General features: G+C 34.5%; 1 protein-coding gene across 1 annotated transcript; it reads right to left on the bottom strand.

Annotated features, from left to right (window-relative positions):
- Positions 1-9108: 9108 nt before the first annotated feature.
- Positions 9109-11274, bottom strand: LOC141439036 (uncharacterized). Its single transcript, XM_074103147.1, has one exon. The coding sequence runs from the start codon at positions 10577-10579 to the stop codon at positions 10292-10294; it is 288 nt and encodes a 95-aa protein (XP_073959248.1). The 5' UTR covers positions 10580-11274; the 3' UTR covers positions 9109-10291.
- Between the last annotated feature and the right edge of the window lie 2221 nt (positions 11275-13495).

The following is a 13495-nucleotide window of genomic DNA, read 5'->3' as shown; positions in this document are numbered from 1 at the left end:
ACAGGGCACTTTTTTTGTAACAAACGCTTATAATATATATACTGAACACTGAATAGTGATTTAAAATCATTGTGTGTCGAAAGGCTATAATGATGAGCTCCATTAAGGTTAATCAGTCAGTGTTTTCGTCTCTGTCTTCGAGTCGTACTCTGTCCTGCGTCAGCGCAGCCAGTTGCACAATAGGCTGCCTTTGTCTTATTATAATTGGTCACACGTGCCACTACCGTATTTATTTCGTGTATAGAAAATAAGCACTTAGCGGAATTATTGGTTTGAGAGATTTATAAGCGGAGTAAAAGTACCTACGTATTGTTGTTATAGAATCTGAAGCTAGATAAGGGATCGGCCACGACTAAGCGCGACCCACTGTGTTTTTGTGTTCATTGTGTATGCTGCTAGGCGTTTCGGCGATATTATGATTAGGTATACCAAACTATGCTTAAGCCAAGAAAATTTATAGCAAATGAATAAATAAAAAAATTTGATGACTCACATTTTGGCGCCGAAAATCCGCCATTTAATTTTTTTTAGTTTCTGTTCATAGTATCTTACCATTGAGACCATTTGCTCGTTCATCCAGTTAAAACCAGTGTCACTCGCGTCATTAAGACGAATCACGAATCCAATGACGTATCAATTATCAAAATCGGTTCAGCTGTTGAGTAGTTACGAGAGGACATAGGAATAGACATACACATACATACATACATACATACATACATACGGGTCAAACACATAACCCTCCTTCTTTGCAGTCGGATAAAAATATTTTATTGAATCAAGCTTACTTAGCGGATAATGTTCGTGTTAATCCATACTAATATTATAAATGCGAAAGTGTGTGTGTTTGTATGTTTGTCCATCTTTCACGTCAAACGGAGCGACGGATCGACGTGATTTTTGGCATAGAGATAGTTTAAGAACCAGAGAGTGACATAGGCTACTTTGTATTCCGGAAAAATGCACAGTTCCTGAGGGAACAGCGCGCGATAACCGAATTCCACGCGGCGAAGCCGCGGGCAAAAGCTAGTAAACTGTAAATAATTAATTAGGTACTTTGATCACCCGCAACCCAACTGACCGCTCTTTCCTTAACTCTAATTGAGTTCAAAATAAACGCGTCACTGTAGTTTAACGTGAGAAGATAATTCAAACTAAACTCAAACTCAACAACATTTTGACAAGAAAACCACACTACATCACAACAAAAACACAGTAAAAACATAAAATAGGAGAAGAGAGGAAAATAAAGATATTGTCTGTAGTGTGACCAAAAGGACTCAGCTCAGCATGTGCGTAGCCCTTGTAACAGAGTGCAGCGCTGGTAATTGAGCGTGTGTTTGTGTGTGTCTTGCAGTGTGAAGGTGGAGAACTGCATAAACACATATTGTTGCATGGACATAACTATTGCAAGGTCGCGATTGAGCAAAGTAATTGTTGATAGTTCACGCCAAAAAGTTAGATTCACGATTGGCTTCCCGTTCGAGCTCACCTTGACAATAAACCACGGATTGGTTTGAAACAGTTGGGCATATCTTCACTACTAATGCGTGAGTGAGTAGGTTTTTAAATAATTAAATTTGAACAGTAGCCTGTGATTTGCAGCCTGACTAAGACCGCTCAGTCTAACCTTCTAAAGAAAAGTATGGTGCATGCTCTTTGACATTTTAGCGTCTAAAGTTTAGGCTTTAGTCTAGGTTTTGACTCTAAACCATGAATAGACTTACTAATGATGCTCATAGGTTATTACGTACGATACTATCCGTAGGGCAAAGGTTAGTTAGAAGTCGAATGTAAAATAATAAACCCTAGTTAACTGTATGCATAGAACAAGTTTGTAAACTCGACTTGGCAATCACTTGCCATCTTACAGTGAAGTTAAATCCAGATTATGTTCGTTAAATCTGGTTAAGTTTAGACTTTACTTTTAAAGTGAACTTATAAAACGAGGGGCAAACGAGCAGACGGTCATTGAGGAGAGCGTTCACCGTCGCCTATGGACACCCGCACACAGAGGGAATCACAGGTGCGTTGCCGACTTTTAAGGATTGTAGGCTCGTTTTTAAAGATCCTAGTTTAACGCTCCTATTTGCCGCTGTCAGCTGATTCCAGATCTTCGTCGTGCGAGGAAAGAAGTTTCGCTTGAAAATGCACGGTACTAGACTTGCCAATCATCAAGATGGTGGGATGGAAAGACAGACGTTCCTCGAACTGCGGTAGTGAATTTAGCCGCAGGCAGCAATCGAAAAAGTTTCGTCAGAACACTTCCCATGGTAGATGCGGAGGAATAGCAGAGAGACGCCACATCCCCCGCAAAGCCAAAGGATCGAGTAGGCCAGAGAGCGTTGACTATCGACAAACGAGCAGCTCTGCGTGGATGCGGTTTGAACTAAAATCAAGGTATATTTTTTCCATCAAGTGGGCTATTCAAATTGTCATTGTTGATAATGTGAAAGTGGATGAGACGGGTTTCTGCATGAAAACAAATGTGTCGCACATGTAGAGTATTGGACATCGATGGACTGCAAAGTGTTAAATTCTGCCAGTTTCCTAAATCAAAGAAGACGAGAGAAAAGAATATGAATTTATCAAGCACATAAAAAATAAACAGGTTAGTATTCAAGTTTTTCCAAGCCTGCCATTCTGCAAAATTTACGAAAAGTAAGTAATCAAAAATTCCATAATAATGGTATTCCATAGTAAAAATCCATGATCCGTTTAGAAATGCGACCTGTAGAGTTAATTGCTAAATATATCCTCCGGATAAACAAACAAAAGCATTGTCCTCCAAGCTGGACGAAGACGCTTTGCGCTTGCTTTCTGAAGAAAACATTAATTGAATTGTAACGAGTTCACCGAATCAAATGAGGAGGTCCCCTATCTTCATACAAATTAAATGGACCGAATAATGCCCCATACAAAATTGGACCGCAGTCACCGCAAAAACAAGTTTAGTTCAAGTAAATTTTTAACAAGTGAAAGGGGAGACAAAACTAATCGAGTTTCGTACTAGATTTTGGAAGTTACTTTTAAAATTTAAGTACGTAATTATGTCGTACTGGATAACACGTACTGGTAAAATATAACTTTAAAAAAACTAATCGCTACGAAACATAGTTACAAAAAAAAAACATGAGCCGAATTATTTGTCTCACCAATTATTAAATTATTTTAACTCATTACAAGGCATCAGGCTGACCTAGTAACTAATATCAACCAATCAGGAAGCAGCAGAACCGTCGTGAGATTGTATGCAAAATTATAAATCGTGTTTAAAGTAGACGAGTAGAAAAAATAGTTATTAACAAACAGACGCAAGTAAAGACGGGCAAAGACGTGATCCTGTGTTTCTTTATTTCCCTTTAACTTACTAAACGAAACAACTATAAATAAACTTAACCAAATGACTTTTCTGATGTGAACTGACAAAAACCTCATTTCAATACGCTACTGACAATAAAACAAATTCAAAATAATCAACGCAATAAAACTTTAGGGCTTTTAAAATTCAAAGCTCGTTGCAATAAATTATCATTCGTTCGGCGTTGGATGAAAAAAGGACAAAAAAAGGACAAAACGAACCAAATCGGGAATAGAGGCGAACCTGGACAAAGCTATTGAACATGTCAGGACCAGTCTTTGAAAAGGGCACCTGTTTGGGGCACCTGTGAATATATTAAAGGCTTAAGGAAGGTTTGGTTTTAAAAGTTACAAGAGGTCAATGAATCTTTCTAGTGACTGTGTAGAAGATTTTGGACAATCTCAAATACTATCTATAATGGTAAAAATTGTTTTAAATTTCAAATAGGAGTAGAATGTTAGTTAATACTTTAAGTATCATCGTAATAATAACTTTAAGGTTTTTATTGCGAGCTTTTATTTAACTTGTGTTGGGCCAAATCTTGCAAGTTCATTTTGACCCACATTTAGTAGTGGAATTGGCTTAGAAATTGGTATAAAATAATCTAAGACAAAGTACAGTCAGCAAAAAGCTTTAAAAATAAATTGAAATTTTTACAGAAACTTATTTAGGGAAGAACTTTGCCTAAACTTGGGGTTGAAAAGGAATTTAAGGGGGCTAATTAATAAATAAAAGTGCGACATCTGCGATTAGTGGGTACAAATACACTTGCAAGATTTAAGTAAAAAAAAGCAAACGAGGCAAGTTAAACAAAGCTTTTTATAAAAGAAACATGACACAGCAAACAAATAGCAATTAAAATACGAGTATTCAAACCGAACTGGACCACATCTTTATTGGTACTGCCTGCTTACATTGGTGCTGCCGGGGTTCAGCTGAAAACCAGCGCTGCAGCTCTGGTTACAGGGCTACGGCACATGCTGAGCTGAGTCCTTTTGGCATCACACTACAGCACAATGTCTCTTATTTTTCTCTCTTCTCCTATTTATGTTTTTACTGTGTTTTTGTTGTGATGTAGTGTGTTTTTCTTGTCAATAAATGTTGCGAGTTCAAGTTTGAGTTAACACCTGATAATGTACGAGTATTACACTTAATGGCAAAAAGTCTTAACATTTGAAGACATTCAAATCAATGCACCCTTACAATTTGGTTGGTTAAATCTAAACCAGTTAATTTTAAATAAAGCATATCGAGCGTAAACCAACAAGTGGTTAGTTGTTAAAGTGCTAATTTTGAGTATAAATAATGCTGGATTAACATAAATCGACTATACCATGCCGCGGTCTCAAGGTTGGTTGTGTTTGTTGAAAGCATTTAACCGTTTTGGATTAATATAATATGCGGACAAGTCACAAAAGATACCGTATAAAACATTAGCTCTACACAGCTAGCTTGGAATGGTTTGACCTATGGTCTCGCAAACAGAGGATCATAGGTTGAAATCCGGGCTTGTACCTACCATAATTTTAGTTTCCCGAAATCCGGGTGCAACATTACATTTGAAATATATCATCAGCTTTTCGGTGAAAGAAAACATCGGAGAAAACCTGCAAAAATATGTGCCACGCCACGCATGACTTTTGCTGAATTTTCTTTTTCACTTTCTGTTACAGTGTCCCCCTAATAATATTTATTTTTATTATTTAACACCCAGACAGTAGCAGCTATCACATGACACCTATAATCCAAATTTGATCGATATATACGTCTTGTAGTTTTTGAGTAAAATGCCCGTGACATACGGACGGATGGACAAGCCGAACCTATAAGGGTTCCATTTTTGTTATTTTGACTACGGGATTCTAAAAAGTAACATGGAAAAGAACCTTTTGTAGTCTACTTAAAGAATGAACGTTTTGATTTTCATAACGATGTTGCGGCTAAAATTTCTTTGTTTTGACAAGCACGTCCTAATCCTATGAGAATTTTCGAACAAAAAGTACCCTATGTGCTATTCCTGACATCCAGCTATTGCGAATACTGGTTTTACTCGTAAAGTGCAAGGAATGTTCCTCGACGAAGATAGATCAAACGAGTTACTTACATATACAGGACTTTAGGTCACTAACTCATTGGATAAGGCTAAAAATAGAACAGAGTAGACGACACCATAAAATCATAATACCAAAATGCAGCTCTAAAAAAAACAATTAAATCTATCTTACTTACTTTTTCATACCTAGTGCTAACACACACACACACACTTTATTTTAGTATAGACGGTACTAGGTACCTACGTAAATCAACTATGTACTAGTAAACCTAATGTATACATATCATTTAATAATATTGTAAATCTGTTTAAAAAAATATACCTCGCTTTTCCGAACCGGTGGTAGATTTTTTTTTGATATTCATAAGTGCTTGTTATAGCCTTAATTGAATAAAGATATTTTGACTTTGACTTTGCATCAATGTGCAGGTCATTATAATTACATATTACAAGATACGCGCGAAAAACAAAACCTCTCCTTGCAGTCGGGTAAAAAGGTATCATTTTTGAAAAGAAAATAAGCAATGACTACAATGACAGAAAGTAATCAATATATTTTTTGTCTGTCAAAAAAGACATTTAAGTGTATCGAAGCGTTGCTTTCCACCTCAATTGTAATCGATATAAGCACAATCACAATTTCAAAGCGTGACTTACCTGTAAGTAGGAACGATAAAGTTCTGCTGGATAAACTATGAAGAATCACAACTCGATGGATATAAAGTTGGAATTGTCTTGACAGTTGTTGTGTAGCTGTAAAATAAACTGATTGACATCCTTCCAACAATAAGAAGGACCACACAAAATGATAAGCTTCGCTTTTTGATTTTAAACAGTTGAAGTTCGTTTTTGCCGTGATTTCGACGTTTTCTATTTTCTAACGCAACATTTGTTCTATGTCTTATTATAATAGTACTACCTTTATTTTTTGTATTTTTGAATTCGATTAATAATATGTGTTGCTGCTTAAGTGCTAAATCGACCTTGATACATTAAACCACATAGCTAAATTGAACTCAAATTAAAATATTTTTTTTTGCTTTTTTCTAAAATTTCAACATCAAAATGACGCATTCAATATCGAGTTCAGTTTGTAATGGGTACAAAAATTGTAAGAAAAGATTTGTATTTAATAGTGTACCGAAGTGATACTGGAACTTATGTTGTTAGCTATAATAATACTTTAACTTTATTCTGGTGTGTATTGTATCTAAGTTTCGATTTCTTCCACGATCGGCCGATTGCCATCGGGTTTCGCTTTCGTACTTCGCCTGTCCAATGCCAATGCTACAAACCATTATGTGGTGCAGTGCAGTTCATAAGATATTGCACTGGTTCTATTTTGTATGGCTCAATAAATAGCATAAGTGTTAACTACCTTTACTAATAGTAGTTGTACTAGTAAAGGTAGTAAAATTACACACGATGTTTAGATAGGCTAACGTACCTACTATTATTTCAAAATTCAAATAGGTAGAAATTGAGGTATTGATTGAAATGTTTTTCAGCAACCGCAGATGGGTAAGTACTTACTGGATTTTTAAAGAGTAATCGTTCTTTGCACCTAAAATTTTGAAGCGACATAGTTACGAGTATAATATAATTTTTTCTTTGAAATTTTAGAGTGTTTGTTTTATATAGGTAGATATTGAAATACTCTTTCAAAGTAAGTAGGTACGATTAATCATTAAATGACTAACGTTTGGCTACGTGGAAACGAACGGCTGCGCTGTTTTGATATAAACAAAAGTCAATCAATTCTAAACCCATTTGCTGTTCTTTGTAACAATATTTCAAGTCCAATAGTAGTCGGCAAAAGACTTATTGAAATCTTTGAACGTTCAAATGATAATTCACGACCAATTTATAAATCAAAATTATTGCAGTATCTATTGAATGAAATAGGATGAAGTATTAAAATAACACGTATTTTTCGACCCTATGGGTAAGTAATTACTTACTAGTAGGTATTATGCCACTAAAGTTCATTTTAGATCTGCAATTAAAACCATACAAGCCGCATTAGCTTGCGGCTCGCGATTGACCACTTGAAACTACTTCGCTTTACGGCTTCGCAATGTAATGCAACTTCTACGATTTTTCTTACAAGTATAAAATGGTGCTTTACCCTGAGTATTTTTATTACCTAGTACTCGCTTTTATCCTTACACTTGCGTCGGACCAAGTCGTGACTGCAAAGAGGGTTAAGATTGAGAGCGTGCCAAGTTTCCGACTTTTCTAGTTTCTTGTTCACACAAGTTCATGCTGTCTCTCTCATATTTTTTTACCTGGCTCGCAGGTAATTGGCCGGTAAATTAAAATGGGCAAAATTAGGTGCACCCTTTTGATTTTTTGGACAGGACTTTTTTCTCATTTTGTTTTTGTCTTGCGCCTTAAACTTTGTAAAGTATTGCTGTTGAAATAGAATATTAGTAGTCGCTTTTAGAGACATGCCACTAGGTATGTATGGTATGTATTTTGATTAAAATAATCTTACTTTTAAATAGATTTAAAATAATACCATTGTTCATCAAGCGTGGGTAATTAAATTAAGATTTTTCTTTTTCTACGGAACATGAAAAATATGGACGTGAATTTGTGAAATATCAATACTCTAAATAATTTTTAATTAATTTAATTTTTAATACAAGCTTATTTTGCTCACTGTACTTGCATTGTTACCCAACTTAAATATTTAGTTACCTATACCTACTTATTAGTTTTACTAAACTTCTTTATCAACTTTTTTTATCTATGGTTGTCCTTGTAACAAGTTCTGACAAGTCCTGCTTTGTGGCCAGTTCTTGACATGAGGTAACTGTAAACATAGTTATTTTCGGAATGATTGCTTCGCTTCGAGCTTTAGCGGCATAAATTGTTTGTTTATTCGCTGTTACTTATGTCTTATAACTTATATGTCACTTTTAATGTGTCGGCTCTTTTGTCGGTTTATTTGATAAGACTTCTAAACTTTATTTTATAAGTTGATTAAGATTCGCCAGTACGCTGGCCGCTAGTTTCGTTCTAAGATAATTAACAAACAACACACTGAAACAAAATATAACTTTGCGACTATAACGGGAGGATATTGATGTTTTATAATTAGTTTTCGTGCATATTCCATGCAACAGAATAAAATCATATATTAATGTTATATTATTCAGTTTTTTATGAGAAATGGAAATTCATTTTTGTTTTTTTTTCGTTACATTTTATTCTAACCGAAACTAATTACAAACATCGTAATTTATTTGGCTGCTCCCATTATAGTTGCAAAGTTGCGTTTTGATCTGTAGTGCTGCTTGTAAATTAGAACGAAACTACGTTTGTATGGGGATTGGGGACGCATAAAGCGTATGGATTTGTGAAAAATAACTGTCTCTTAAGTTAGTCTCAGTATTTGTAAGTAGATTTTGTTTTGTTTTTACATTTATATGTACCTATTTATTTAAGATTTACGAATTCATGTTGCCTAAGCATTACATATTGATCACAAGAATAAAAAAATATTCGAGTTGATAAATGATAAGATAATAATATGTGTGTGTGTGACCAATTGTTTTTAAGAGTAAAACAAGAAATTCTTCATTTAATTAATTAGTAATTTTTTGGTTTAATTAGCGTATTACAGAGCTCTCAGGCGAGTTTTTTTTTTGTAGGGTTGTGTCTGGTGTGCAATTGAAATACAAAACCATAAGTTTATAAAATAATATTTATTTCACAAATTCCCGTGAAACGTTGGGACGATATAAACACAAACCAGTTTATGTGTATCGATTACATGCGGCGCTTATTTTGTAATATAGTTAATTGTAAATAATAATTATAAAATGTAGGTAGAGAATGATCCTTATATTAAATCACAAACATTTAAATGCAATATTTACAAGTCGTTGTGAATTATTAAAAACTATTGGCGTATTATCAAAATTTTCCTTTTTACATAAGGAAACGATTTTTTATCAGCATTATTTTATTTTACACGTATAAACAGTTACTTAAAATAATTTCGTCATAACAAAACTAAACTATTGGTGGAATCGAAATTATTTACAAGGTTACACTAATCTCTTGATTGCTTCAAACAAAAAACGATTCAAGAAAATCATTTAAGTACTCATAAATTTAGATAATTTGTTGTCACAATTTAGTAAAAATGTAACAAATATTTGGCGTCTAATTCATGAAATGATAATTCACTTAACGGATACTATGACTATCGAGATTATTTGGAAATAAAATAAAGTTTGAGATCCTTTATTATTATGTAAACTTACACGATTAGGATATATAAGAAAAATTAAATGCAGAAACTTAAACCGAAGGAATAAGTTAAACAAACTAAGTATGTCATTTTAAAATTGATAAACAAAATAAGAGATCAAAATGAAAATGTAACTAAATATATAAACTTAACAACACTAAATTGAACGTTATAACTGCATTTTGTAAGCACTAGTAAAATTAAAGTGGTAAATAAAAGCATGAAACTTACGGACGAAAATATTTCCAAAAATATATCCAGACCAAAACTCACTTTTGATAAATGCACAGCAATACGAAAATACAATAATTTTGTAATTTTTTTTTTTTACCACGAGTTGTTTTGTCGAACTTCACTGTTTTAAATCGGAAAGCAAATTTTATCGTGTTGAAGCAGAAATGTATGTTATAAATGCATCTGAATCAAAACCAGAGGAAGCACCCCGTGATTTCGATACAGGAAATACCACCATTAGCAATTAAAGTGCAGCAGGACACAACATCTCGGCAAAAAATCACATCAAAACGGATGGACTTAAAATTATGATAACAAATAGTCCAGATCTGCTATGCAGTATCACCGTTAACAATACTTATCTATAACAATCTTCATTTTATCTGATGCTATTGAAGAGTGATGAAGCCAGGGACACTTTGATTATGGCGACAACCATCACTAAGTTCACGATGTAGGTCGAATTGCATCTTAAGTGGTAAGGTGGTGTGTTAGCTTCGGGACACTCACCTCGACGCGAGTCCTGGGTCAGAGTCTCTTGCCCAGGCTGGCGGGACACCAGGATGTGGCACAGGACCTCGTATAACTCTGCCAGGAGCCTGTTCAGTCGAGAGAAGTGCTCCTCTGACGGCTCTCTCTCGCTCGGCAAGTTGAACGCTATAGCCATCTTTGTCGGCCGCTATGTCTTTTTCTACGGAGGAATCGTGGACAAATTGCCGTTTGTTTTGTATGCATAAATGATATGTGGCCTCTTGGAAGCTGGCTTCAGAGCCTCACAAATTTTGCATTAATTCTCTTTTTTCTATTATTTTTTTGTCGACACAATTTTTTTCCAGTGGTCGTTCCTCTTGGTACAAAGTTTTTTAAGTGACTTATTACAATTGTCGCTCAAAACAGTCGTCAATTTTTTATTTCAAAAACGTTATGTAGAAAAAATCTTCGAAAAGTTCACTTTTACACTATCTCGATAGCACACACAGTTTTTGGCGCAAATAGTTCACAAACTTCTGAAGTTCACACAAAGTTTTGACGCGACGAGACGAGCATTGTCCGTAATTCACTTGTAATTTAGCGATAATCGGCTGAGGCCAATGACACAACCGCGCGAAACGCACCGTGCATCGCTCCGACTAACCGATGTAAACAAGTTAACTTCGCAGTTCACACGACAAAAGGGGTCGACTGACGACTATTGAGCGTACGTGCGTTCGCGGCAAAAGCGAATCGTGTTATAAGGGATTACTCCGTGCACATCATTGCCTCGACACTGCTGCTGCACACATACACGCGGTGCATAATGTAAGCACACTGGCACACAAGTGCAAACGTATTTGATTATAAATAGTGGAACGCACGGTAGCACGTTCCCTTCGCATTCGACCACTACAAACGTCTAACCTTTATCCTCGTCCCGTTCCCGCACACACTAGCCCACATATCGTCGTTTCAAGTTGTACTGGTTACATCACGCAACAGCGATTGACAAAGCGAAGCTTTCTCCCTCTGATGTATAAAAAAAATATGTAAGTTCGAAAGGGAGAGGCATGTGAAGCTGTTGGATTTGGGTCTCAGAAAGCGCGGCAAAGTGAATGAGCCAATAGGATGGCTGTATTAGTATGGGGTGAGGTGACGTAAGAATGGCAGGAGACACGGGGTTGTTAAACGGAGAGCGTTCACTCGGTCTCGAGCCGCAGAGCTGTCAGAGTCTATACGTATCGGTTAAATTTAACGGCTCTTTGTTAAAAGCGAACCTACTTGCGTTCAGAAACTGGTTATTTGACACAGTGTCAGGGTAGCGCGTGTGTTTTATTAGTAGTAAACGTAGTAATTTGGTAATGTTTGCACTCGTATTTAAAGCTCTATGTTGCGGTTTTGAAATAGGATTTGTGCAAGCGAAGGTGTTTTAGGTTTATTGCCTTTTAGAATCGAGTGAAAACCTTTGCTATACGGGTGATAAAATTGATGGCTTGCGTTGAGAAAATTGTGTTAAAATACAATGTTAGGTCGGTCGTTAAAATTGTAATAAAATAAATCGTGATAAAAATATGTGAACACAAATATGATAAATGACATAAAATAGAAACTTTGTAAAAATTTATGTAAGTTTCATCATAAAATTGGTTTTGAAAAAGTTGAACTTGAATATGAAAAATGACAAAATAAAAACTAAAAAATGCTTTAGGTAAGTTTCATTTTATAAGGTTGATTTCGAAAGTTGAGTTAAATTTGAGCGAAGTGAGTCACAAAAGTGATGCAAAAATATCTAAGGTTTTTTTTTTAAAAGTTTTACCTGTAATATTTTGGCAGTCAAAAATTTGTCGAAAAATTAACTGAAAAAAGTACTTTTGAGATCAGACAGTGAAACAAACAAAAAAATACAGATTAAGTATATATTAATTAATTTAACGAAAGAAGTCATAAGATAAAATAATAACTTACTGAAGTACATAAGATTTAATGAAAAATAAGATGAGTTAAAAGCGGGTTAAGTTTGGTCAAGGAAAATACAAAACAAAATGATTTTCATGATTTTCAGCCTGGCGGTCTCCAAACATCGAAGTTAAGTATGATACCGTGATATTTTTTTATTTTTTTTTATTAGCCTGTTTTTGTGTCCCACTGCTGGGCAAAGGCCTATTTTACTATTTTATTTTACTATAACACAATTAAATTATTTTCCTGGTCTACTTCATAACTATACAGGACACTTAGAATATTATATTCCATTTTTTTATCACACAAATAATCATGCTTGTCACTTTACGACGATAAACCTTAGTCAAAAAAATGAATCATAAATCCAAACAAAAACGCTTAATAGTTAATGCTACTTATAACCGATTTTTTAATTCTAAGTACAAAAAAAATTCAACCAAAAATAACATTCCTAAATAGATTGTTTTTTATTCCTCTTTAATCAATCAATCATTTATTTTATTTTCCAAAAGTAGGTAAGTATAACAGGTGACAAAAAATATTTATGTTATCCACTTTTTGTCGCATACAAATAAACGAGTTGGACAAAGAAAAACCACAAATATTAAACAGAGTAAAATTTAAGATAAAAATAAGATAAAATAATGCATAACTAATAATAAAATAATAAATCATGATAAGCCACAACTAAATCAAAATAGAAAATCAAATAATGTTCAATACTTTTTGCTTTTGAAAGGGCGCACAATTACACACAAATTAATATAAATTCATACAACAATGGGTCTAATATTTAGCAAATTTAAACTCTGACATTGTCTAACTTTGTTTCTGCAACCAAGATTTTACTGGTTTACTCATAAAATAGGTATTAAATAACGTTTTAAAACTTACCTGAGACACCGCTGCCTCTCCCAATGCCCCAAAAGTCACTATACATCTGCTCAAAGTTCTAAGTGAGTCACAGTATAAATAAAATGAAATCTCACTCACTATCCACGAAATTTAATTTGTTAGTCACTTCTCTATGACTAAAATGGAGTGATTTCAACTCTTTGAGTGTGCCAATATTTGTATAATTTGAGAGGAGGCCTGTGCCCAGCAGTGGGATGTATATAATATAAGCTGGGATGATGATGATGAAGTG

Source organism: Choristoneura fumiferana, chromosome 20 (genome assembly GCF_025370935.1).
Source record: "Choristoneura fumiferana chromosome 20, NRCan_CFum_1, whole genome shotgun sequence".
NCBI classification, from domain to species: Eukaryota; Metazoa; Arthropoda; class Insecta; order Lepidoptera; family Tortricidae; genus Choristoneura; species Choristoneura fumiferana.
The sequence above is the reverse complement of the archived record's forward strand: the minus strand, read 5'-3'. Positions and strand labels throughout refer to the sequence as shown.